Source organism: Phoca vitulina, unplaced genomic scaffold, assembly GCF_004348235.1.
Source record: "Phoca vitulina isolate PV1807 unplaced genomic scaffold, GSC_HSeal_1.0 scaffold13, whole genome shotgun sequence".
NCBI classification, from domain to species: domain Eukaryota; kingdom Metazoa; phylum Chordata; class Mammalia; order Carnivora; family Phocidae; genus Phoca; species Phoca vitulina.
The window spans coordinates 42,220,447-42,245,210 of NW_022589716.1; the positions used below are offsets into that span (position 1 = coordinate 42,220,447).

General features: G+C 42.7%; 1 protein-coding gene across 1 annotated transcript in view; it reads left to right on the forward strand.

Moving 5' to 3' along the window:
• The first annotated feature begins 1,271 nt into the window (after nt 1-1,271).
• Nucleotides 1,272-24,764, forward strand: part of MKRN2 (makorin ring finger protein 2) — a 28,087-nt gene continuing 4,594 nt past the window's right edge. The window contains exons 1-6 of the mRNA XM_032411968.1: nt 1,272-1,410; nt 15,187-15,315; nt 16,555-16,736; nt 17,927-18,231; nt 19,379-19,593; nt 21,416-21,526. Coding sequence (XP_032267859.1) covers nt 1,385-1,410; nt 15,187-15,315; nt 16,555-16,736; nt 17,927-18,231; nt 19,379-19,593; nt 21,416-21,526 — 968 coding nt within the window. The 5' untranslated portion in view covers nt 1,272-1,384. The remainder of the gene's footprint in view (nt 1,411-15,186; nt 15,316-16,554; nt 16,737-17,926; nt 18,232-19,378; nt 19,594-21,415; nt 21,527-24,764) is intronic.

Here is a 24,764-nt window from a genome sequence, read left to right on the forward strand (position 1 = left end):
AAATCTAATAAAAGTCGTTGAAGACCTATACACTGAAATACTAATTTTCCAATATACTTCCTAAATTTCTGAGAGAATTTCAAGTTTGAAGTAACTGGAAGTTTATACCATGCTCATTCATTGGAAACTTTAATATTTTTAAAGCAAAGTGAAAGAAAGACTAACATACAGCTACATACAACAACACGGATAGATCTCATAGACATAATGTTGGCCAAAAGAAGACAGACAAAAGAGTTCATATTGAATGATATCATTTTATATCAAGGTCAAGAACAATCGAAACTAATTTGTGGTGACAGGTGAAAACAAGCAGTTACCTTTGGGAGGTATTGACTGGGAAAGGGCGTTAAGTGAGCCCTCTGGGGTATGGATAATGTTCTTCATCCTCATCTGGTGATGATTTTATGAGTGTATACACATGTAAAAAGCTCACAGAGGCATGTATGTGTTTTGTATATTTTAGACTGTTACTTCCCAACGTTTAAAAAATTTAAAAAGAATATTTTTAAAAAGCAATGGGAAACCACTGAAAGGGTTAAAGGAGGTGAATGACATGATCCTGTTCATGTTTTAAAAATACGTTTTGGTGATAACCTACTGGAAGAGGGCGGGAGCAGAAACAGGAAAACCAGTAAGAGGCTATATTGCATGGGTCTAGGCAAGACGTAATGGTTGCTTAGCCTGGAGCCTGGACGATGGAAACCAGAGGACGCACTGGAGAGAAGTGTGGGAGCAGATCTGAAGGATATAGAGAAGCAGAGGGAAGTGTCACGAATATCTTTTTGGGTATCCACCCTAGGAAATGGAAAACAAACAGCAGAGGAGTGCCGGAGGGGGGAAAAGCGGAACTAAAACTTGGGGTGGGAGTAGACCTCTTGAAAAAGATCAGTTGGGAGGGAGCTAAGGAATTCCTAAAGTGGGAGGCGAGGTCTGTCGGGAACAGCTGAGGCGGGGGCCTGAGAAAGGGGCCTAACGGGTGCAAGTTTGGATAAGAAAAAGCTCTTGGGATTAAGGCGCGGATTGGAGTGGCGGGAACTTGGCCTCGTGAGGAGTGAGGCGATTGTAAGGACCGGACGGGGGAAGACGGTGAGGGTTAGGGTGCCGGTCGGGCACCGCCCGGGAAGCTCGGAAATGCCTGGCCTGGAGCGCGGGGGGGGGGGGGGGGGGGAGGTTGGCCCGGCCTCAGCCCCCAGGCGGAACCAATTATGACGGCGACGAGGTTTCCCACCGGCGCTACAAAGGTGCCACACGGGAGGGGCGGCGTGCGCCGGCGTGACGCGGCCTCGCGGGATGGGCAGGGCCGAGGCTGAGGCGGCGGCGGCGGCGGCGGCGGCGAGTGCTAGAGGCGGCGGCACGACGAGGGCCCTCAAGCCCGACCACCATGAGCACCAAGCAGGTCACCTGCAGGTCAGTGCGCGGAGCCGCGGGGGCCGGGAGCGTCAGGCCTCTTCACTTCCCCTCGGCCCCCCCAACCTCCCCCGGGCCCCTGGCGGCCGGTGCACCCCAGCCCCACCGCCAGGGAAACTGAGGCTGGAGCGGATTCTTGAGAAGTTGCTCAGCTGTTCGCGGTCCCGCTTTTCTGCGCGGAGCTCGCGCTGCGGCCGGAGCCGGGCACCCGGCGTGTGGGTGGCGGTGTGTTGCGGCCGAGCCCCCGGGCGACGCCGGCGCGGGGGCCTGTGGGCTGGAAGGGCGTGCTAGCCAGGGCGGTGCGGGGCGCTGGGGCCCGGGGGTGGGGGTGGGGCCTTTGGAACTTAGAGTTTAGCTGGAAAAGGAGATTTGGGTAAAGGGAAGCTAAGTGGTCGTTTACTAATGGGGATATCACGCAGGAATAGGTTGTTGATCGATGATAAGGGCCTCGAGGAAGCTGGGGTCCCGAAAGCGGGCTTCGTTTCCTCAGAGTTTTTAGAACTCCTGTGCAGCCTGAACTTGCAGAGTCGGCAAGTAAGAATTGTGCGGAAAATAATAATGGCGGGTAGCATTTACTGGAAGTTGGTGAAGTGCTTCGCATATTTCCAAGTGCTGTATATTCATTGTCACTACACTTCATAGTAACGCTGCTAGGCAGAAATGATGCCCATTTTACAGTGCAGGGCATTCAGACTGAAAGAGATTACGTGATACTCTTACTGAGACACCCATTTACGTGGAGAAATACAACGGTAATGGATGGATGGTGTAGAAAATTCAAAACCGGATGCTGCGCTGTGACTGCTCCTGTGAAGCAGAACGAGCTTGGTTGTGTAACACCCTCGTTCCTTGGCGAACCTGTGGCTTAGCGGTACTGGGTGCCTAGTCTTACTGAACTGATACTTGGCAGAGTGCAAATTTTATTTTAATAATTGGTTTCAGGAAAAACTGGGAAACATTGCCCCTAAAAATCAGTCGTATGGTTTGATTATGGAATAAACAGTTTAAGTATCATCTATGTTGCTACTGTTCTTCATTAGCATGAATAATTGACTATGTAAAAAGTTTTCTGTTAGTATTAGTATATATTAACTGTTCAAACAGTTTATCCAAAGCCCAGTTGGCATATATGAAGCAGTTGTCAGAAATTTGCACTTAGTGTCTATAGAAAATAGTTTTACTTGGTATTTGTGCTAGAAGATCTTTTGTGAAGACCTGTGTGTGTTCATTTTTATTTGTATGAAGCAAGTATTCTAAGTAATTGTATAGCACATTCTGGTTACTCCTCTTAAGATGTGTCCACAAAAAAGTACACATTTATATAATGCTTTATAATTGAATCTCAACTCCGTGTAGTATCTAGTTTCATAGACAAATCTTATGTTCAGAAGGACTTGAGACTGGCCCCTAACTTCACATCTAAATGCAGGAGCAAAAATTTAAATCAGGATCATGTTGGCTTTTTCCTTCTGCACTGGGAGATGGCCTAACCTGAAAGCTTTAATTCTGTGTTTCCCAAACAGAGGCATCCTGCAGGATGTTATTGCATATTAAGTCAAGAGTGGGTTGGAATGTTGGAGAGGGATCACTTCTGTTTAAGTACTAACTGTTGTTTGTTGGGGCCCGTACAATGTGCTGGGTGCTCTTTGAGGTGCTCTACCAGCCATATCACATGTAACCCAGCAACCCTCACTGTTCTACAGATTGTGAAATGGAGTCTCAGCAGTGAAGTGATTGCCCCGGGTCATTCAGCTTCTAAGTGGCCAAGGTGTGGCATCAGAGTCTATACTTCGATTGACTGGATGGCCTCCAAATAAATTTGGGAGATGCTAAAGTTTCTTCACTGCAGGAATTTTTAAAGCTTTTCACATGTGCATTTGAAAGGAAAATGCATGCAGAAACAAAGAAAGTAAAAAAAGTTTACTTGCAAAAGGGTCTGAAGGAGTCAGATCTCACAAGGATTGCCTCACCAAATAAACAGAACACTTTTTTTTTTTTTTTTTTTTTTTTTTAAGATTTACTTATTTGAGAGAGAGAGCGTGTGAGCGTGTGTGAGCGTGAGCAGGGACAGGGGCTGAGGGAGAGAATCTGAAGCAGATCCCTGCTGAGTTCAGAGCCTGACATGGGGCTTGAATCCAGGACCCTGAGATCATGACCTGAGCTGAAACCAAGAGCCCCAAGAGGCGAACGCTTAACCAACCGAGCCACCTGGGCGCCCCCAAAACAGAAGACATTTAAATGAAAAAAACTGCAATATTACCTAGAGTACCAAGTTTACATTAATATTTCATGGTGGAAAAGCTTTTCTCACTTTATTACCTTATTCACTAAAGTCTTACCTCCAGACATTGGTAACTCACAGGAAATATTCAAGATACGATTTATTTTCGGGACCGGACTTTAACAGGGTGCTCAGCTGATTTTAATTTATCTGAGGGTGCAGATTGGTTTTTTGGTTTGTTTTCCTGGCGTGGGATGTGATGTACATGCTTATTCTGAATAGCAGCAACACGAAGTGTTAGTTTTGCTTCTATTCTGATACACAGATGTTTCTCCAAGAGATGGATGTGAAATGCTAGGATTCCCAAATTTAACGACAAAGACATTCCATATATTTATTGCTTGGAATGGCAAGAATGGCTACTCACACAGTTGTGCTGTCAGTCAGCTCTCCTGATATCTCAGCATGCCATTCTAACCAGAATCTCAAGTTGGGGGTTATTTTTTGCTGATTCTTCTTGCTAACCATGTCCCTGTATCTTCCAATCTGTTTTCAAAGTGCTGGTGAAGGCCTTTATGCCTGCTTTCTTTTCTTCCTCCTCTTGTGATAGAGGTCTCTTTGTCTTATCATCACTAGGTGAAGACCTAGAACTTGTTTCCTTAGACCATCAAGCTTAGAGCTTTTAATTCTTTGGAAGTCACAAAATATAAAGGACCTTATCAGCTAGTAAGTGGTAGAAGAGCTTGAGTTCTGGAGTTGGGCAGTCTGGATTCTGATCCTGGTACCACCTGTGCCACAACTTCCTCATCTGTAAAATGGACTTGGTAATGCCTAACTAACAGGGTTGGCTAACAGATTAGATAGTAACGACAAATGATCGCATTTGTGTGGTAGGCTAAGCACTTACGTGCATTGTCTCAGCCAAACCTTAGAGTAGTCTACCACAGCAGTCTATGAAGTACAATTATTATATTATGGATGGGGAAATTGGAAATTTAAATAACTTGCTCAAGGTCATATAGCAAGTTCTCTGATTTCAGAGTGTTAACCACTACACTGTACTTCATCCCTACCTCTCATACATTTATTTCAGGTCTACCACTGGGTCCAGCATTAACCCCTTTCCCCCTCAGTAGATCTGTTATCACATGCAGTACAGCCATAAAATTTAAGTCTGAAAATATGTAGAGAAATATAAAGAAAAGTGACACTGAGAATGCAAATTACCCATATACTCAGATATGATTTGCAGAAGCATTTTGCTAGAGATATGCCCTGTTGAAAGGCATGTAAGAAACTAGATTGATTTTGTTTGACTCAACCCTCAGCTGCAGCTAGAGCTGCTAGTGGTTCTGTGGCTAGAAGTGAACCCAGTGTCCTTTGCAACATATAATAGCTACACTGTCTGAAACAGTCCTTTGGGGGTCACCTAGCATAAAAGACCCTTTTGGAGTGTCCCCCAGAAATCTCCTGACTCTGGGTCTCCAGCTATGCACTTCCCCCTTCATTCTGTGCACCCCCCCACCCCAATTCATGTTTCATTCTTCTCTAGGAAGATACAAGGGATGGTTTGACCATCATGAAGATTGAGCTGTTGGAAGTTCATTACAGGGTGCTATATGAAAGAGGCCTGGATTAAGCTTAGTGTAACATAGATGAGGAGGGATATCTCTAAGCGGTTGACAAAATGCCCTAAAGGACAAGCAAGGTATGTTCAAGCTAGTTTTGTGTTTGTCACTGGGGAGTGGAAATGATGACATATACTACAAAAATAGGACTGGGCTGGTTTCTTCTCTTATATAATGCTTGTTTCATGCTCCCCTTTCTTGAAGGCACTGATGGTGGTCTAGAAGTTTTTTGTGTTTTTTTTTAAAGATTTTATTTATTTATTTGACAGAGAGACAGTGAGAGAGGGAACACAAGCAGGGGGAGTGGAGAGGGAGAAGCAGACTCCCCGCTGAGCAGGGAGCCCGATGTGGGGCTCGATCCCAGGACCCTGGGATCATGACCTGAGCCGAAGGCAGACGCTTATCGACTGAGCCACCCAGGCGCCCCTCTAGAAGTTATTTTTGAAGCTGTTTAAATTTCAGCTTAATCACTTAAAGAAGTGAAATGCCTTGCATGAAGTCACCAGCTTATAGGTGGCAAAACTAACTAGAAGCTCTAGTTGATGGTTAAATATTTGTTTTCTTAATGAGAAAGATAGTAGAGTTTGAAAGGCAGGTTGTCTGAATAGGACTTATGGGAGGCGGTAGAATTATAAAAGGCACCCTTGTAGGACCACCACTAAGAATCTGTCCTTTTGCATGCTTGGTTAACAAATAGTGTTTGGTAAAGAACCTATGGTAGTCTCCTACCCCCATCCTCCCCCACACTTTTAAGGAACTATTCTTGTTTAGTTTCCCCAAAATAAACTATTAATGAAGTATTTATTAGATCTTACTTTTGTGGAGCTCTTCATATAGCCACTTTGAGCCTGTTCTCTTCCAGTATTTATGAGTTTACTAATCCTGATACCCTTTGCCATTCAGAGTTGGCTCTTGGTGCTGAACGTTTTTTTGAACTTTTATACCTTCAAAGATTGCCATATTTAAGGACTATTGAAATAATGTAGTCTTATAGCATTTCTCAGAAGAATTATTCAACTCTGTAGAAGTATAATATATTTTTGTGCCCAGGATTCCCCAGGACCCACCCCTACGTCCAGAGATTGGCTAGAAAGACTCACAGGACTCAGCGTGTATAGTTGTACTGCTGGCTAAGATTTACTACAGTGATACAGTAAGAAGTCATGGCTAGATCATATGGGAAAAAGGCACAGGTAGCATCTGGAGGAACCTATGTGCAGGCTGCCTACCTTCACTCCTTCCCATAAAAGGTCACATAGCATACTCTTCCCCCAGCAACAAAAATGCAGCAACATGTGCCCGAAGAAGCCCATTAAAGATTCAGTGCCCAGGCTGGTCACCCTCTGCTTAGCATCTACCGAAATTCCAGACTCCCAGAAGGAAAGCAGATGTTCAGCATGAACCATATTGTAGAGTTTAAGGACAGTGAGCCATTCTTATCACTTCGGGAAATTCTCTAACCATGTAGCAAACTATTAATCAGTCAAGCTCCAGAGGCTAGGCAGGGGCCAGCTTGTAAATAGGCTTTTCTAAGGATAACAGGCTCAGACTTGCTGTGTTAACTCTTTTCTGCACACTTTTAAAGTCAGTACTGTGAATAAAAATATCCTTTTGGTATAGGCCTTTTTTTTTTTTAAGTTCCTTTTAAGTTTCTAAAAAAAATACTCTTTTGTATAGTTTGTCAGGTTTTATGCCCTTTTTTTTTTCTTAAGTTAACCTACAGCCACCTTAAAGCAAGTTACTGTATAGCCTCTGACCTAGTGGAAGACCCCCAAGGGGGTGTTACCTGGAAAAAACCTAGCTGATCACCTAGGAAAAACCCTATAGGATGGTGCCTCTATATAGTCACTTAAGTCATAGGGTCCTGTTCTCATCTTTGTAGGCTCAGAAGTTTGATTCTGTTGGTGTACTTCGAGGTGGCTCTGCTAGCTAAACTCAAGAGAGACCTAAAAACTAGATACCCTTTTCTCATTTTCCTGAGAGAAAAGGAACTGTTAGGGGGCCTGGCCAATACTTCCTCTGCTTTTGGGAAGATGAACAGGTAAGGAAAGTTGGAAGTATGTTTAGTGAGTAAGGAGGGATTGAAGGTCTTCAAATCTTGTGGCCTCCAGCTGAGGCAGCCTCCCAGGCCCATCGCAGAGGCTTAAGTACAGCATGAATTGTCACTTGTATTATCTGGCATCCTTTCTCTGGAAAGGGCAGTCTGGGTCTCTCAGGCCTTCCTGACTTACCTTAGAGACCATTGCCTGCCTTCCGTTGCTAAGCCTGTCTCCAGTTCCAGACACAGCCAGGTAATTGGTTAGGTTTAGGCTTTCTGTGTTCAGTCACATTTAGTGATGTTCCAGCTGTGCCTTCCTGAAGCTGTTCCCAGGCTTTCTTCATTAGAGACCAGATGTTCCTGACCATATGTTTAAGAGCACTAGCTCTCTCTGGTCAGAGGCCTCGGACTGGGAAGCACCATAGTGTGTGGCTGCCACTAGTGAGTCTTCTGGGTTGAAGGGGTGACAGTGCACAGTAGGCTGGAGGGTGAGAAGTCTTCCTGGGCTGGTCCACGAAGGAAGGCGGCTTATAACAATTCAGTGCACTGAAAGATGGGGTGCAGTGTTTTTGACAGGGGCCACAGCATGGGCAAAGGCAGAGTGACAGGGAAGTCAGTTGTGGTGGGAGAAGGTCAGGCCTATCTGGGAAGCCTGGAGTTGGGGTCCCCATCCTAGCATTTGACCTTCTGTATTTAAGTCATCGCTCCTCTTTGAGCCACAGCATGGGACATCTTGAGAGTTCATTCTGCCCTTTAGTTTACTTTTGTATATGTTTGAGATTTTCCATAAAATGTTTTTTTAAATAAAGTTAAAACATAGGTTCACAGATAAAGCTCCTTTACAAAGCAACCTCCTGGGGCGCCTGGGTGGCTCAGATGGTTAAGCGTCTGCCTTCAGCTCAGGTCATGATCCCAGGGTCCTGGGATCGAGTCCCACATCGGGCTCCCTGCTAGGCGGGGAGCCTGCTTCTCCCTCTGCCTCTGCCTCTCTCTCTCTCTCTCTGACTCTCATGAATAAATAAATAAAACATTTAAAAAAAAAAAAAAAAAAAACAAAGCAACCTCCTAATAGGCTCTTCCCACTACACTTTCAGCCCTCCCCAAATCTGTCTTCCACCCTGCAGCTCAAGTGGCTTTTTCTGAAAAAAGCATGGGAAAGGGTGTATGTAATAACTATATAGGCACGCTTCCGAAGTGCACGTTCGGTTCCAGGCCACCTTGATGTAGCAAATTCTGCAATAAAGTGAGTCCGATGAACTTATTTGGTCTCCTAGTGCATATAAAAGTTAACGTTTATACTGTAGTCTACTAAGTGTGCAATAGCATTATGTCTAAAACCATGCACATACCTTAATTCAAAAATACTTTCTTGCTAAATTCTAACCATCATCTGAGCTTTCAGCAAGTTGTAATCCTTTTGCTGGTGGAGGGTGTGGCCTCCATGTTGTTGGCTGATGGATCACGGATCACGGCGGTGGTTGCTGAAGGCTGGGTGGCTGCAGCAGTTTCTCTAAATAAGACAGTAAAAGTTGCCACATTGATTGACTCTTCCTTTCACAAACAATTTCTCTGTAGCCTGCGATCCTGTTTGATTGCTTTCTACCCACGATAGAACTTCTTTCAAAATTGGAGTCTATCCTCTCAAACCCCGCACTGCTTTATCAACTGAGTTTGTCGTATTCTAGATCCTTTGTTGTCATTTCAACAGTCTTCACAACATCTCCACCAGGAGCAGATCTCACAAAACCACTTTCTTGGCTCATCCATAAGAAGCAACTCCTCATCCGTTCAAGTTTGATCATGAGTTCGCAGCAATTCTGTCACGTCTTCAGGCCCCGCTTCTGATTATAGGTCTTTTGCTGTTTTCACCACATCTGCAGTTGCTCCCTCCAGGGAAGTCCCGAACCCCTTAATGTTCTCCATGAGAGTCAGAATCAGCTTCTTCCAAACTCCTATTAATGTTGATATTTTGACTTTTTCCCACAAATCACAAATGTTCTTAATGGATCTAGAATGGGGAATCCTTACTGGAAGGTTCTCAATTGACTTTGCCCAGCTCCACCGGAGGAATCATTATCTATGGCAGCTATAGCTTTACACAGTGTATTTCTTAATAAGAAGACTTGAAAATTGAAATCACTCCCTGATCTGGCTGCAGAATGGATGTTGTGGTAGCAGGCATGAAAACAACATTAATCTCGTACATCTCCACCAAAATTCTTGGGTGACCAGGTGCATTGTCAGTGGGCAATAATATTTTGAAAGGAATCTTTTTTTCTGAGCAGCAGGTCTCAATGGTGGACTTAAAATATTCAGTATACCATGTTATAAACAGATGTGCTCTCATCCAGGCTTTGTTGTTCCAGTTACAAAGCATAGGCAGAGTAGATTTAGCATAATTCTTAAGGGCCCTAGGATTTTCAGAGAGTAAATGAGCACTGGCTTCAACTTCAACTTCAAGTCACCAGCTGCATTAGGTCCTAACAAGAGAGTCAGCCTGTCCTTTGAAGCATTGAAGCCAGGCACTGACTTAGTCCTAGATGGTGTCTTCTTCCACTAGAAGGCTGTTTCGTCTACATTGAAAATCTGTTGTCTAGTGTAACCACCTTCATTAATGATCTCTGCACGATCTCCTGGATAACGTGCTGCAGCTTCTCCATCAACACTTGCTGCTTCCCTTTGCTCTTTTATGTTATGGAGACGGCTTCTTTCCTTCACCTCAAGAACCACCTCTGCTAGCTTCACACTTCTCTTCTGCAGCTTCCTCACCTCTCTCCGCCTTCTCAGAATTACAGAGAGTTAGGGCCTTGCTCCCCATTAGGCTCTGGCTAAGGGAACGTTGTGGCTGGTGTTCTCTTCTCTCCAGACCGCTACAGCCTTCTCCGTATCAGCATTCAGCTTGTTACACTCTCTTATCATTTGTGTGTTCACTGGAGTAGCACTTTTCATTTCCTTCAAGAACTTTTCCTTTGCAGTCACAACTTGGCTAACTGTTCAGTGCAAGAGCTTTTGGTCTGTCTCAGTTTGCGACATGCCTTCCTCACTAGTGAGAGGCTTGTGACTCTTTGTTTCACTTGAACAGCTAGAGGCCACTGTCGGGTTATTAATTGGCTTGATTTCAATATGATTGTGTGTCGGAATGGGGAGCCACCCGAGGAGAGAGAAGAGAGATGGGGAACGGCCTGTTGGTGGAGCAGTCAGAACACACATTTATTGGTTAAATTCTCCATCGTATATGGACAGGGTTCATGGTACCCCAAAACAATTACAATAGCCACATCAGAAATCACTTATTACAGATCACCATAACAAATATAATAATAATGAAAAAGTTTAAAGTATTGCAAGAATTACCAAAATGTTACACAGAGACATGATGTGGGTAAATGCTACAAACTCCAATTTTAAAATGTAGTAGCTGCAAAGCACAATAAAACAAAGTATGCCTGTAAACAGTTTTCTTTATGACAGGACTCTCAAAACCTTTCCTCTGCTACTGTCTTTTGTAAATCTCTGAGAAAGACTAGACTGCCATTTCCTAAGTTGACTTGACTGCGGGCCCTTTGTTATCCCTTACTTTAAGATACACTCATAAGTATTTCAGCGGACACCAGGGTAATTTGGAGCACAATTAAATGATACGCCAGCCTCATCCCTCGGCAGGCCTGTTTGCACTCCCTCACAGTGCCTCCCTTCTTTGCATTTTTCTTGCTGTCTTCTCTGTCCTCTGTCCCATTGGCACCCCCATCACTTTGCAGACTGTGCTTGGGCCTGACCTCCTCTGGGATGTTACCCTCTCTCAGTTCATGGTATGTGTCTCCTCAGCACTCTGCATGCTTTGTGATAAGGCACGGGTCCCTTTTGTAACGGTCAGCTTAATTGCCATTGTGCTTTACTGGACTTTAATAAGAGCTGAACTTTTGAGGGTACCTACTGTGAGATAGGTACTGAGCTGAGCATTTTATTTTTTTTTAACCATACCTTCACCAGTATGTGTATTTTTTTAAAACTAAAATCATTTATTATTCCAAAAGCAGTGTATGTTCATGGTGGAAATGTTAGAATGTACAGGTCAGCAAAAATAAGAAAATAAAATTATCATATACCTTACCCACAAGGATTGCCTTTCTTAACGTGCAATTATATATCATTCTAGATTTTTAAAACTCATGTATGTATATGTGTATGCATTTTTAAAAATTGATTTTTCCGAAGTGAGAATGTAATGTGTTCTTTTCAAAATTTTTAATTGTGGTAAAATATACATAACATAAATTTACCATCTTAACAATTTTTTAGTGTACAATTCAGTAGTATTAAATATATTCACACTGCTGTGGAACCATCATCGTCTGTCTCCAGAACTTTTTCATCTTCCCAAGCTGAAACTTTGTCCCCATTAAACACTAACTCCCCAACCTCCTCATCACAGCCCCTGGCAGCCACCATGCTGCTTCTGTCTCTAGGAATCTGACTCCTGTAGGAACCTTACACAGAGGGATCATACAGTATATGTCCTTTGGTGTCTGACTTATTTTACTTAGCACATTGTCCTCAAGGTTCATCCATGCTGTAAAATGTGTCAGTTTCCTTCCTTTTTAAGGCAGAATAATCCATTGTATGTATGTGCTACGTTTTGTCTCTCTATTAATCCATCGATGGACACTTGGTTGTTTCTACCTTTTGGCTACTGTGAATAATGCTGCTAGGAACATGGGTGTGCAAGTACTTAAGTCCTTGCTTTTGGGGTTTTTTGTGTATGTATCCAAAAGTGGAATTGCTGGGTCATATGGTAATTCTATTTTTAATTTTTTGAGGAACCACTGTACTGTTTTCCATAGTGACTGCACTATTTTACTGTAAATGCTGTTTTATAATCTGCTTTTTTCAGTTAACCTTTAACTTCCCATGTCAGTAAGTTTTCATTTTATCTAATGCCCAGTTCATATTCAGATTTTCCCATTTGTTCCAAAAATGTCTTTTCATCTGGTTTGTTCAAACCAGGATATAATCCTGGACTAAATATTGCACCTGGTTATTATGTACCTTATGTAATGTCTACTAACCTAGCACAGCTCCCTCCTTTTTAAATTTTTCTTTTTTCTTTTTTTTAAGATTTATTCCTTTGAGAGAGAGAGTTCGAGGGGAAAGCAGAGAGAGGGAGGGAGAGAGAAGCAGGCTCCCCACTGAGTGTGGAGCCAGATAGGGAGCTTGATCTCACACCCCTGAGATCATGACCTGAGCCGAAATCAGGAGTCAGACACTTAACTGACCGAGCCACGCAGGTGCCCCTAAATTTTTCTCAACAGCTTTATGGAAGTAGAATTTATATACCATAAAATTCACCCATTTTAAGCATACAAGTAAAAGATTTTTAGTAAATTTAGAGTTGTACAACACCACACTTAAATTTTAGAACATTTTCATCACCCCAAAGTGACCCCTTGTGCCCATTCACAGTCATTCCCCATTACCCCTTCTCCGAGTCTGGGGAACCACTTAATCTACTTTTTGTCCCTACAGATTTGTCACCACCCCCGCCGCCCTTTTAATGTAAGCTCTACACCCAGCGTGGGGCTTGAACTCACCACCCCAAGATCAGGAATCGTGTGCTCTACTGACTGAGCCAGCCAGGTGCCTCTGCCCCCTTTTTTGACATTACATATAAATGGAATCATACAAAATGTGGTCTTTTGTGTCTGGGTCATTTCACTTACCATAATGTATTTGAGGTTCATCCATGTTATCGCATGCATTAGTACTTCATTCCTTTCTATTGCCAAATGATATCCCATTGTATGGCTATATTACATTTTACTTACCCATTCACCAGTTGATGGAATTGTACGAGTTGTCCCTTTCTGGCCGTTATGAATGATGCTTATATGAACATTCATGTACAAGTATTTGTATGAACGTATGTTTTTATTTTTCTTGGGCAAACACCCAGGAGTGGAATTGTTGAGTCGTATGGTAAATTTAAGTTTTTAAAAAAACACCCATCTGTTTTCCAAACTCAGGTTCCCCTCCCCACCTTCCATGACACTTGTTAAAGAAACCTGGTCCACATCCCACCTCTTCTTTTGTATTTATCTGATTGCTTTCTCATGATGGCTTTTAGCTTGTTCCCAAACTGTGAGTTAGATCTGGATTTTCGTTGGATTTGAGTTAAATGTTTTTGGCTAGAATGTATCACAGGCTATGTTTTATACTTAATTCATATTGGATCACATCAGCAGACACATAATATAATGTTTGAGCTTCATTTTTTTCCCATGTGGATACTGCAGTGGTCCAGCATTTGTTGTTGAAAAGTCTATTCTTTCCCCTATTGAATTACCCAGACACGTTTATCAAAAGTCTATTGATTGTGTGTCTGTGACTATTTACAAGCTCTTTATAGAGCTTACCTCAGCCTCCGTGAACTCCAGTGTGTCTCTTCAGCTCAGCAAGACTGCTGTGCTCTGCTCAGGGTTCACCTCCTTGCATCAAGGTCCAGAATACACCTCCCAGCAGAAACCAGGCTGAACCTGGGCTCACATCCCTTGTTTCCCTTCTCTCAAAGACTGGTCTTGTGTTGTCTTTTGTCTCTGTCTCAGAGCAGCTGTTTCATATATATTGTTCTGTTTTCCAGTTGTTGTTGTTTTTTTTTTTGTTTTTTTTTGTTTTACCTTGAAGGGCGAGTTCCATGCTCCTTCATAGCTAGAAGCAAAAATCTGTCCTTTTTGTTTCTTCCTCTCTGTGCTTCAGTTTGAGTAGTTTCTATTGCTGTGTCTTCAGGTCTCCTGAGATTTTCTTTCATCCTGTCTAATTTACAGTAAGTTTGTCCAGTGTAGTCTTCATTTTAGATATTGTACTTTTCATTTCTGGAAGTTCCATTTGGTTCCTTTTTATATTTTCCATTTCTCTTCATGCTTAGCATAATTGAACATACTTATAATAGCTGTTTTTAAAGTCCTGTCTACTGATTCCATCATCTGTCATTCCTGTAATGGACTAATTTTTCTCCTGGTTATGGGTCACATTTGTCTGCTTTCTGGCATAGCTGCTAATTTTTTATTGGATGCCATTGTGAGTGTTTTTGAGCATTTGGATTTTATTGTCTTCCTTCAAAGAGTGCTAAAGTATGTTTTGGCTGACAGTAAGTTATTTGCTATCCGCTTGATCCTTTTGAAACCTGTTTTTAAGCTTTGTTATGGTGAGTCTAAAAATACTCTTCAGGACTCTTTACCCTTAATACCCGAGCATGTGCCTTTGAAATCTCTCTGCTGTTTGCTCTGAGTATTCAGCCAGGTTTCTCTACTCTAGCTGGACAGAATCAGAATGCCTCCCAGTTATTTCTTCAGGATCAGAACTTGACACCTCAGTGGAACATTCTTACGTATATCTTTTGGTGTTGCACTATCTAATTTGATCCTCACCACAACCCAGTAAAGTAGATAATGTAATTTTCATTTTATAGATGAAGGTAGTGAGGCATAGGGAAGTTTGTTTTGTGACTTGCTCTTATATGGCAGGGCTGGATCTTGGGCCCAGGTCTCTGATTCCTTTACAACCATACCCTTTAAGCTCCATGAGAACAGAACAGTTTTTCAGAGTATTTTCTCAGTTTTGAGTCTCACATTTACATATGTAACATCTCAAATCAAGAGGGTATATCTTAAAACAGATGGGGGATTTTTCTTCCAGAAAACTGCCGTTGAATTAGTTGTGATGTATCAAAAATCACTATGGCTTAGAAAGGAAATAATGTGTATCTCCAGTGCCTAATGAGCCTTGATACATAATACATGCATAATAAGCATTTGTATGCTAGATTCAAGAATATGGTGATTTTTATAAAGCAAAGTGTGCCTCTAAAAGTTTTATGCCTCTGCTTGTCTCTTCAGGTACTTTATGCATGGTGTGTGTCGGGAAGGAAACCAGTGCCTGTTCTCACATGACTTGGCGAACAGCAAGCCATCCACCATCTGCAAATACTATCAGAAGGGCTACTGCGCCTATGGGACTCGTTGCAGGCAAGAGCCCCCCAGCTGCCCCCAGCTGTTCTATCAGCTTAAATACTCTCGGGGACTCAGAGCCTTCATTTGGAGCATGCATGGGTGTCGATGAAGGGAACTCTTTTCTTTAAAGATTTTATTTCTTTTAGAGAGAGAGCATGGGGGGTAAGGGGCAGAGGGGGAGGGAGAAAGAGATTCCCAAACAGGCTCCACGCCCAGTGCAGAGCCCAAAGCAGGGCTCAAATCTCACGACCCTGAGATCATGACCTCAGCTGAAATCAAGAGTCAGACGCTTAACCGACTGAGCCACCCAGGCACTCCGATGAGGGGAAAATTCTAATTTGAAAGTAATTAACAATAAAAAGTACAGCAGATCATTTTGAAATCTCAGTTTCATTACAATAAAAGTAATTTTAATTTTTGAAAACACTTTTCAGACCTTATGAGTCTTTTACAAAATTGCACTCACAGTATATATATCTTGCTTTTTTCCTCACTTAACATGTCACAAGCTTTTCCCTAAGCAGCTACTTTACTTCCTAACTGTAGTTTTATGTTTCATAATGTTAACATACCATCATTTTATTAACTATTCTCTCTTAGATAGTTAAGAGGTTTCCAGTTTGGTTTTTTTGTTTGTTTGTTTTTTGCTATGAGTACCCTTGCAGTGAACATTTATATGCATATAGAGTCTGCCTTTTTCCCACTCACATCTATAGGCAAGTTTTGTAAATTCTAAACAGGAAAACATTCCAAAAACCTGTTCAAGTGCTTTTATAGTGAAGGGCTGGTATGTTCTTTCCTGTGCTGACTGGAGGCTGTAGAAGTTGCCCGCCCCCCGCCCCTCCAGTGCGTGCCCCAGAGAGACAGTCCAGGAAAGGCCGGTCTACAGCTCTTACACTGGCCATCATTAACTTTTGGGGGACTCCTGCCAGAAGAACACTGGCTTCGGTCTCAGGAGATTTCACTTCAGCATCTGGCTGGAATTTTCAGGATTTCTGTACTTTGTCCCACTCACGTCCCTCAAGGACACTTAAGTGTGCTGCTAGACAGCATTGTACCTACCACTCACTCACTCTGAATTACCAGGCATTTCTTATTAATTGATAAGCCTTCTATCATTTAAAATATGGGAAAAGATTGTCTCATTCTCCACCTCCACAAGTGGAGCAGAGGAAAAGATGGTCCACGTCTAGGGAGTGTGGGAGGCACGCAAAGTAGTGTTTCCCTAATGCATTTGCTGTGCGTTTTGTTTAGATACGATCACACGAGGCCTTCTGCTGCAGCTGGTGGTGCCATGGGCACCATGCCCCACGGTGTGCCCTCCCCGGGTTTCCACAGTCCTCACCCTGCTTCCGACCTCACTGCATCTATTGTGAAAACTAACTTACATGAGCCTGGGAAACGTGAAAAGAGAACGTTGGTACTTAGAGACCGAAGTGAGTGAGCAGAGTCATTTCATTGCCTCTTTTGGAATAGCAGTCCTGTTTGTTCGTGATGTTCCTTTCTGGCCCCTCTTATCATGGGGGCTCCTAACCTAGTACCCCTGCCAGGTGTTCGAGTGTAGACACCAGACCTGTCCTGAGGGACAGTTTCATTCGGCTGCAGAGTGTTCAGGTGATGTGTTCTGCCTGCAGGCTAGGCTCACTGCCAAGTTTGGCCTGACAAGACATGCAGAGGTACCTCTTGTCAGCGTGTAATTGCTGTCTCCATGGGGTGGTTCCCCAATGCTGAGAAGCACCAGGTGACTCATTTCAAAGCTACATATTTTGATAAAGAGCATGTTTCACTGTTTTACTTCTAGGTCAGTTCATAGTCTTAGTTATTATGCTTAGCCAGTTTGGTATTTCCAGTAGCAGCTTTGGTAATAGAGCAGTATATTGGAGTTTGGGGAGTGGTTTGTACCCTGGAACAGGCTTTGGGGAGGAAGTAGGCTACAGATCATAAAAGTTATTTTTATTGGCTGGTCCTCAGCAAGTAAAGGGATTTCTGGTTCTTAGAATTGTGTAGGATAAGATAGGTAGAGTCCATCCTAAGCAAACAAGTAATCGTGTCCTCTCTAAAAAGGCCGTAAGTGCATGCGGCGGGAGGGCTGTAGGGGAGAAGGGGGCCATAGAGGGGTTCAACACTGGCCTTGGGACCCAAAGACTCACTAGATTTTCATTCTAGTTTACTTTATAATGATCGGTATCTTTACTAATATAAAGGAAAGCACTGTATTTTATTGACTTCATTTTCCCATTGACTTATATTTTGGTGTTTAAAAAAAACTATCATTATCATCATTTTTTTAGTGTTTATTGGTCCACGGGTTGACATTTCCGTATTTGTCATTTTTAAACAGCAACTTTACTGTTCTTTTGTATATCATGGTCTGTTTTGCGAATTTCCTGTGTTGCCAATTATGTTTTCCTTTTTAAAACAAAATCATGATTATAGTAATATCACTATGAGCATTTTATACTATTCCTTCTGTTTTTCCCTCTTGGCCTGTTTTTTTTTCTATATGGTCCAAAGAGTGGAATTCCCAGGGTCAGAGTTACTTAATTTGTTAGGTTTTCACTAACTGCTTACCAGAAAGTTTGGGCCAAGTTTTCTTTTATGTGTGTGCTGTGTGTTTTGTATTAAGATCTCTCTGGCATGGCTGACGAAAAGACTTCCCCAAGTGTGGTAAGTAATGCAGGAGGCTGCAGTGATCCCCAGAGTAGCCCAGAGATGAAGCCGCACTCTTACCTCGATGCGATCAGGAGTGGCCTCGATGATGTGGAAGCCAGCAGCTCCTACAGCAGTGAGCGGCAGCTGTGCCCCTACGCGGCGGCTGGGGAGTGCCGATTCGGGGACGCTTGTGTCTACTTGCATGGAGAAGTGTGTGAGATCTGTAGGTTACGAGTCCTGCATCCCTTCGACCCAGAGCAAAGGAAAGCTCACGAGAAGGTAAAATTGCAAGCCTTTGTGTGAACTTATTTTAAGAAATTTAAAATGCACTAAGCGACAAAATTGTTGGTGTTCCTGTAATCATCTCTCTGCCCATAATGCCCTCAGTATGTACCTGGCATGTTTATAATCCTATTTTCAACTCCTTTTTCCCGTTGTCATTTTGACAATTTTTGATTATTTAGAATAAAGAAAAAGGGAAGAGGCATTGGAAACATAAAGCAATGCAAAGTTCAGAGAATGAATAACTCAGGAGTGGTGTGTGTTTGTGTGTGTGTGTAAGAGAGAGAGACACACACACACACATCCTCCGTAGGTTTACATATCCTTGTGCCTGGGGTCCAGCCAGGCCAAGTTCTAGAGAATTTGAGGAGCCAAGTATTGGAAGGGACCTTTCAGGTCATTAGGTCCCCGGTGTTTATGGAGGCGCCGCGTCACACTAGGCTCTGTGCTTGGTATGAAGATGGGTAAGAGAGACCGAAAGGAGCCCACAGCTTCAGTGTCAGAGCTCATGATGATGAGCAGGCCATGGTGTGTGAAGGCTCAGTCTCCACTCTCCATTGTCTTCCCGGGGGTGTTCAGGTGAGCGCAGAATGAGAGCTTTCCTCTGCACCCAGGTGCGTTGAGGTCTTTGTGCTGTACATGTTGGTTTGTCTCGCATCTGTATCCATCGTGAGCTCCCAAGGGCAGAGCCTGCGTCTTCAGGCTCTTCGCATTGACTCTCATGCCTGATACACGGTGCTTCACCTGGGAGTATTCAGCACCTGCTTACTGAATGAATACATTCATTAAATAACTTACTCTTTTGGGAAGTAGTGCTGCTTACCTCTGATTCGGGACAACCAGCCTAATGTTTCAAGTTAAGGATTGTCCAGCATTTCTGATATTGATGTAGTTCAGAGTGGGGAAAGAGTGCCCAGAAGAGCCAGGAGACTGGGATTGCAGGTTCTGGGAACTCTGTGATTCCACACGGGTCCTCGTTGGGACCTCCATAGTCTCGGCTCTAAACTGGAGGTGACCATACTGTGCTAGGAAAGCAAGGGGCTGGGCAGGTGATGGTGTGAAGTCCTTTCTGTGGTCTGAGAGAGCTTTTTGTCCAGCAGCCCAGAACCTAACAGTGTGGCCCTCCTTTCTCTCCATACTTTAGATCTGCATGTCGACATTCGAACATGAGATGGAAAAGGCCTTTGCCTTCCAAGCAAGTCAGGACAAAGTGTGCAGTATCTGCATGGAAGTGGTCCTTGAGAAGGCATCTGCTTCTGAGAGGAGATTTGGGATTCTCTCCAACTGCAATCACACATACTGCTTGTCCTGCATCCGGCAGTGGAGATGTGCCAAGCAGTTTGAGAACCCAATCATTAAGTAAGTCCAGCTAGGGGGTCTCAGCTGTGGAAGCTGGGGAGAGCGTTAGATTGGGGGCCTTCTTCTATTTACTCTTAATCCCTCCCCTTGTCCTCCAGTGTGAAGATAACTAGTGAGTCCAAGCCCGTGATTGCAGGAGCCTGGGCACATCAAGTAGCCTTCTTGAGCCCAAGTACTTTTCCTTTAAAAAAAAGTAGGTAACAACTCCTGCCAACCATCAGGATGTTTGGGACACTCAGCGGGGATCCTCTGTATGAGAAAGTGTTCATAGCACTGGCCTATTTGACCCCGGCACTATCTGTAAAATAGGGTTGTTTGAGGATTAAATGGAATAATACATCTAACACATTTCACGTAATGTATGTGCTCCGTGGAGCCAACACAGGATTCTTTTTTTCCCCAGCTTTATTGAGATATCCTTGACATATAACAACACAGGGTTCTTAAATTCTTCAGAGGGACGGGGTAAGAGCTTACTCATACTGAAAAGTGAATGTGTGCTGTGTACTGTTAGAAACTCTTCACACACATTAACTCATAATTCTCTCAGACCCAGTGACCATTCTCATTTACAGATAAAAAAACGGGGGTAGAGTGAAGTCAAGTAATGTGCCTGAAGTCACACATTTGGGTGGTAAAATAGCAGGTTTATTGAGATAAAAGTGTGCAGTTCAGTGGTTTTTAGTCCTTTCACAGTTGCTGCCACCGTTACTTCAGTCTAATTCTAGAACATTTTTATCATCCCAAAAAGAAACCTCTGTGTACATTCACTGCCCATGTCCTCCCTCCTCCTTCCAGCTCCCGGCAGCCACTCCTTTACTTTCTAGCCTCTGGCTTTGCCTGTCCTGGTCCTTGATTGTAAATGGAGTCCTACAACAACGTAGCCTTTCTAGGCCCAGCTGCTTCCCCCGAGCTTCCCCCCAGCTGACGGCTCTCAGCGTTGGCCTGTGCTCGCGGGCCCACGAAGAGGCCTGAGGAGCATGGCCCTGGGTGGATGTCCACAGTTAGTGGGGTCCTCGGTTGACAGGCATTTGGATTGTTTCCTTCTTTTGGTTATTATGAATAATGCTGCTGTGAATACTCATGGACAAGTTGTATTGTGGCCTGTATTTATTTCTTTTGCGTAGATAGCTAGGTGTGGGATTCCTGGGCCTTATGGTAACTGTTCAGCATTTTGAGGAACTGCCAGGCTGCTTTCCACAGTGGCCACCCCAGCAACGTAGGAGGGGTCCAGTTGCTCACCAACCTTATCAACTCTTGTTACTGTATTTCTGATTGTAGGTGTGAAGTGGTATCTTCTTATGGTTTTGATTTGCATTTCCCTGATAACTAATGATCTTGAGCATCTTTTTTATGCTTTTTGGCCATTTTGCAGAAATGCCTACTCGAATCTTTTGCTCATTTTAAAATTGGGCTGGTTTGTTTGTTTTAAAAATTTTATTTTTAAGTAATCTCTACACCCAGTGGGGGGCTCGAACTCACAACCCCAAGATCAGGAGTTGCGTGCTCCACCAACTGAGCCAGCCAAGTGCCCCAAATTGGGTTGTCTTCTTATTGTTGAAAAGAACATGTTTTTAACAGTAAGTAAGGTTCTACACCTGAAACAAATATTATACTATATGTTAACTAACTGGAATTTAAATAAAAACTTAAAAAAGAAAACAGTAAAGAAGGTTCTTAGAGGATTGTTATTGCACCTTGTGGAATTTTTGGTTAGGAAACATTTGGAGTGCTCATGCATTTGAACAAGGGGTTTGGTGGTGCAGTATGCACAGGATTTATAACTACATCTCTCCCATACTAACCTTGATTCTAATTTCAGGTCTTGTCCAGAATGCCGTGTGATATCAGAGTTTGTAATTCCAAGTGTGTATTGGGTAGAAGATCAGAATAAAAAGAACGAGTTGATTGAAGCTTTCAAACAGGGAATGGGGTAAGTACTTTGAGTTCAGATAGGATTCTGGTGCCTGCCTGGCAAATGCATTATATTTACATACCTTTGAACCCGACAAAGTAATGTAATTTTTAAAATTTCAGCTTTGAGGTATAATTAACAAATAAAATTATAAGATATTTGATCTACATTGTGAGAGGATACTCCCATCGCGGTAATTAACATCCATCACTTTATTTTTTATTTATTTATTCATTTATTTTTTTGGTGAGAACCTCTCAAGTTCTTCTCTTAGCAAATTTCAGTTTTATGAAGTGTTATCACCTATAGTCACCATGTTTTACACGAGATACTTATTCATCATATAGCTGAAGGTTGGTACCCTTTTATCAACTTTTCCTTATTTACCCTCTCCCTTAGCCTCTGGCAACACCTTTTTTTACTAAATGAGTTTGACTGTTTATGTTTGTTTGGGTTTGTTTTTAGATACCACATGAGTGATCTCATACAGCATTTGTTTTTCTCTCTCTGGCTTATTTCATTTTTTTTTTAAGTTTTTTTTTTAAGATTTGATTTATTTATTTGACAGAGACACAGCGAGAGAGGGAACACAAGCAAGGGGGAGTGGGAGAGGGAGAAGCAGGCTTCCTGTGGAGGAAGGAGTCTGATGCGGGGCTCGATCCCAGGACCCTGGGATCATGACCTGAGCCGAAGGCAGCCGCTTAACCAACTGAGCCACCCAGGCACCCCTCTCTGGCTTATTTCACTTAGCATAATGCCCTCAAGGTCCATCCATGTTGTCACAAATGGTAGGATTTCCTTTTTTGTCATGGCTGAGTAATATTCCATTGTATGTATATTCCACATCTTCTTTATCCATTCATCTGTTGACAGACCCTGAGTTATTTCTGTGTCTTGGCTATTATGACTAATGTTACAGCAAACATGGAAGTGTAGATAATCTCTTCTAACAGGCATGAGGTGCTATCTCATTGTGGTTGTGATTTGCATTTCCCTGATGATTAGTGATGCTGAGTGCCTTTTCACGTGCCTGTTGGACATTTGGATGTCTTCTTTGGGAAAATGTGTATTCAGTTCCTCTGCCCATTTTTAAATGGAATGTGGTGGTGGTTTTTGTTCTTATATAAATTCTTTATGTATTTTGGATATTACCCCCTTATCCAGATAGATGATTTACAAATATTTTCTCCCATTTAGTAGGTTGCCTTTTCATTTTGTTTGGTTTCCTTTGCTGTGCAGAAACTTTTTGGTTTGATGTAGTCCCACTTTATTTTCGCTTTTGTTGCCTTCGTTTTTGGTGGCAAATCCACGAAGAGCATTGCCAAGACCATTGCCCAGGAGCTTAACCCCTTGTGTTTTCTTCTAGGAGTTTTTATGGTTTTAGGGCTTACGTTCAGGTCTTCAATTTTGAGCTGTTTTTTGTGTATGGTGTAAGACAGTGGCCCAGTTTCCCCAGCATCCTTTATTGGAGAGATTGTCTTTTCCCCGTTGAATATCCCTGGCTCCGTTGTTGTAAATTGACCATACCTGCATGGGCCTATTTCTGGGCCCTCTATTCTGTTCTGCTGATCTATGTGTCTGTTTTTCTGCTAGTACTATACTGTTTGGATTACTGTAGCTTTGTAGTACAACTTGAAATCAGGAAATGTCTCCAGCTTTGTTCTTTCTCAGGATTGCTTTGGCTATTTGGGGTCTTTTATAGTTCTATACAATTTTGGAGTTGTTTGTCCTATTTCTTTGAAATATGCCATTGGGATTTTGATAGGATTGCTTTCATTCTGCAGATTGCTTTGGGTAGTGTGGACATCTTTACAGCATTCTTCCAATCCATGAGCATGGGATACTTTCCATTTATTTATGCCTTTCATTTCTTTGAGCATATCTTATAGTTTTAGCGTACCAGTCTGTTTCACCTCCTCTGCTAAATTTAGCCCTGCTAGTTTCTTCTTTTTGATACAATTGTAAATGGGGTTGTTTTCTTAATTTCTCTTTCTGGTGGTTCATTGTTGGTCTGTAGCAAAGCAACTGATTTTTTTTTTTTTTTTTTTTTTTTAAAGATTTTATTTATTATTTGAGAGAGAGAGTGAGAGAGAGAAAGAGCACAAGAGGGGGGAGTGGGAGAGGGAGAAGCAGACTCCGTGCTGAGCAGGTAGCCCGATGCGGGACTCGATCCCGGGACTCCAGGATCATGACCTGAGCCGAAGGCAGTCGCTTAACCAACTGAGCCACCCAGGCGCCCGCAACTGATTTTTTATATATTGATTTTGTATCCTGCAGCTTTACTGTTACAAGACATTGATATAATATTTACATACATTAGAACCCAGCAAGGTAGGGCGCCTGGGTGGCTCAGATGGTTAAGCGTCTGCCTTTGGCTCAGGTCATGATGCTGGGGTCCTGGGATCGAGTCCCGCATCGGGCTCCCTGCTCCTTGGGAGCCTGCTTCTCCCTCTGCCTCTCTCTCTCTCTCTGTCTCTCATGAAGAAAATAAATAAATAAATCTTAAAAAAAAAAAAAAAAAAAAAGAACCCAGCAAGGTAAATACTATGATTTTTTTTTTTAATAGGAAAAAAAAAAGTTTATATTTACTCAGATATTCACTATTTCCAGTGCTCTTTGATTTGGTATATAATTCCTTCCAGTTGGTATAATTTACCTTCAGCCTCAAGAACTGCCTTTAACGTTTATTGATCTGCTGGTGATGAACTCTTTTCTTTTTAGCAGAAATAGCTTTTCTTCTCATTCTTAAAGGATATTTTCATTAAATATACTGCTCTAATCAGTTCTATTTACATCTTTGTCTCCTTTTTCAGTGAATACAATTCTGGGTTATAGTTCGTTTCTTTATTTTCTTTTAGTATTTTGCAAATGTTGTTCCACCATAGTCTGGCCTCTAGTTTCTGAGAAGTCAGTGGTAATTTAGATTGTAGTATGTCATTTTTCTGCTGTCAAGATTTGTCTCTTTATCTTAGTTTTCAGCAGTTTGCTATTTTGCCTGGGAGTGGTTTTCTTGGAATCTGTAAGGTTTTGTCATCCCCAAATTTAGGGAAATTTTGGCCATCCAGTTTTTTTCCTGCCCCGTTTTTTCTTATCCTGGGACTCTTCATAACATGTAATAGACTTTTTGATACTGCCACACGGGCATTGGGGTCGTTCATTTCTTTCCGATTTTTTTTCCCCTCACTGTTCATTTTCCCCAGTAGTAGCTGCTTTCAACTCCTTGTCATCTTGAAGTTGGTGTCTAGGTCACGTTTTC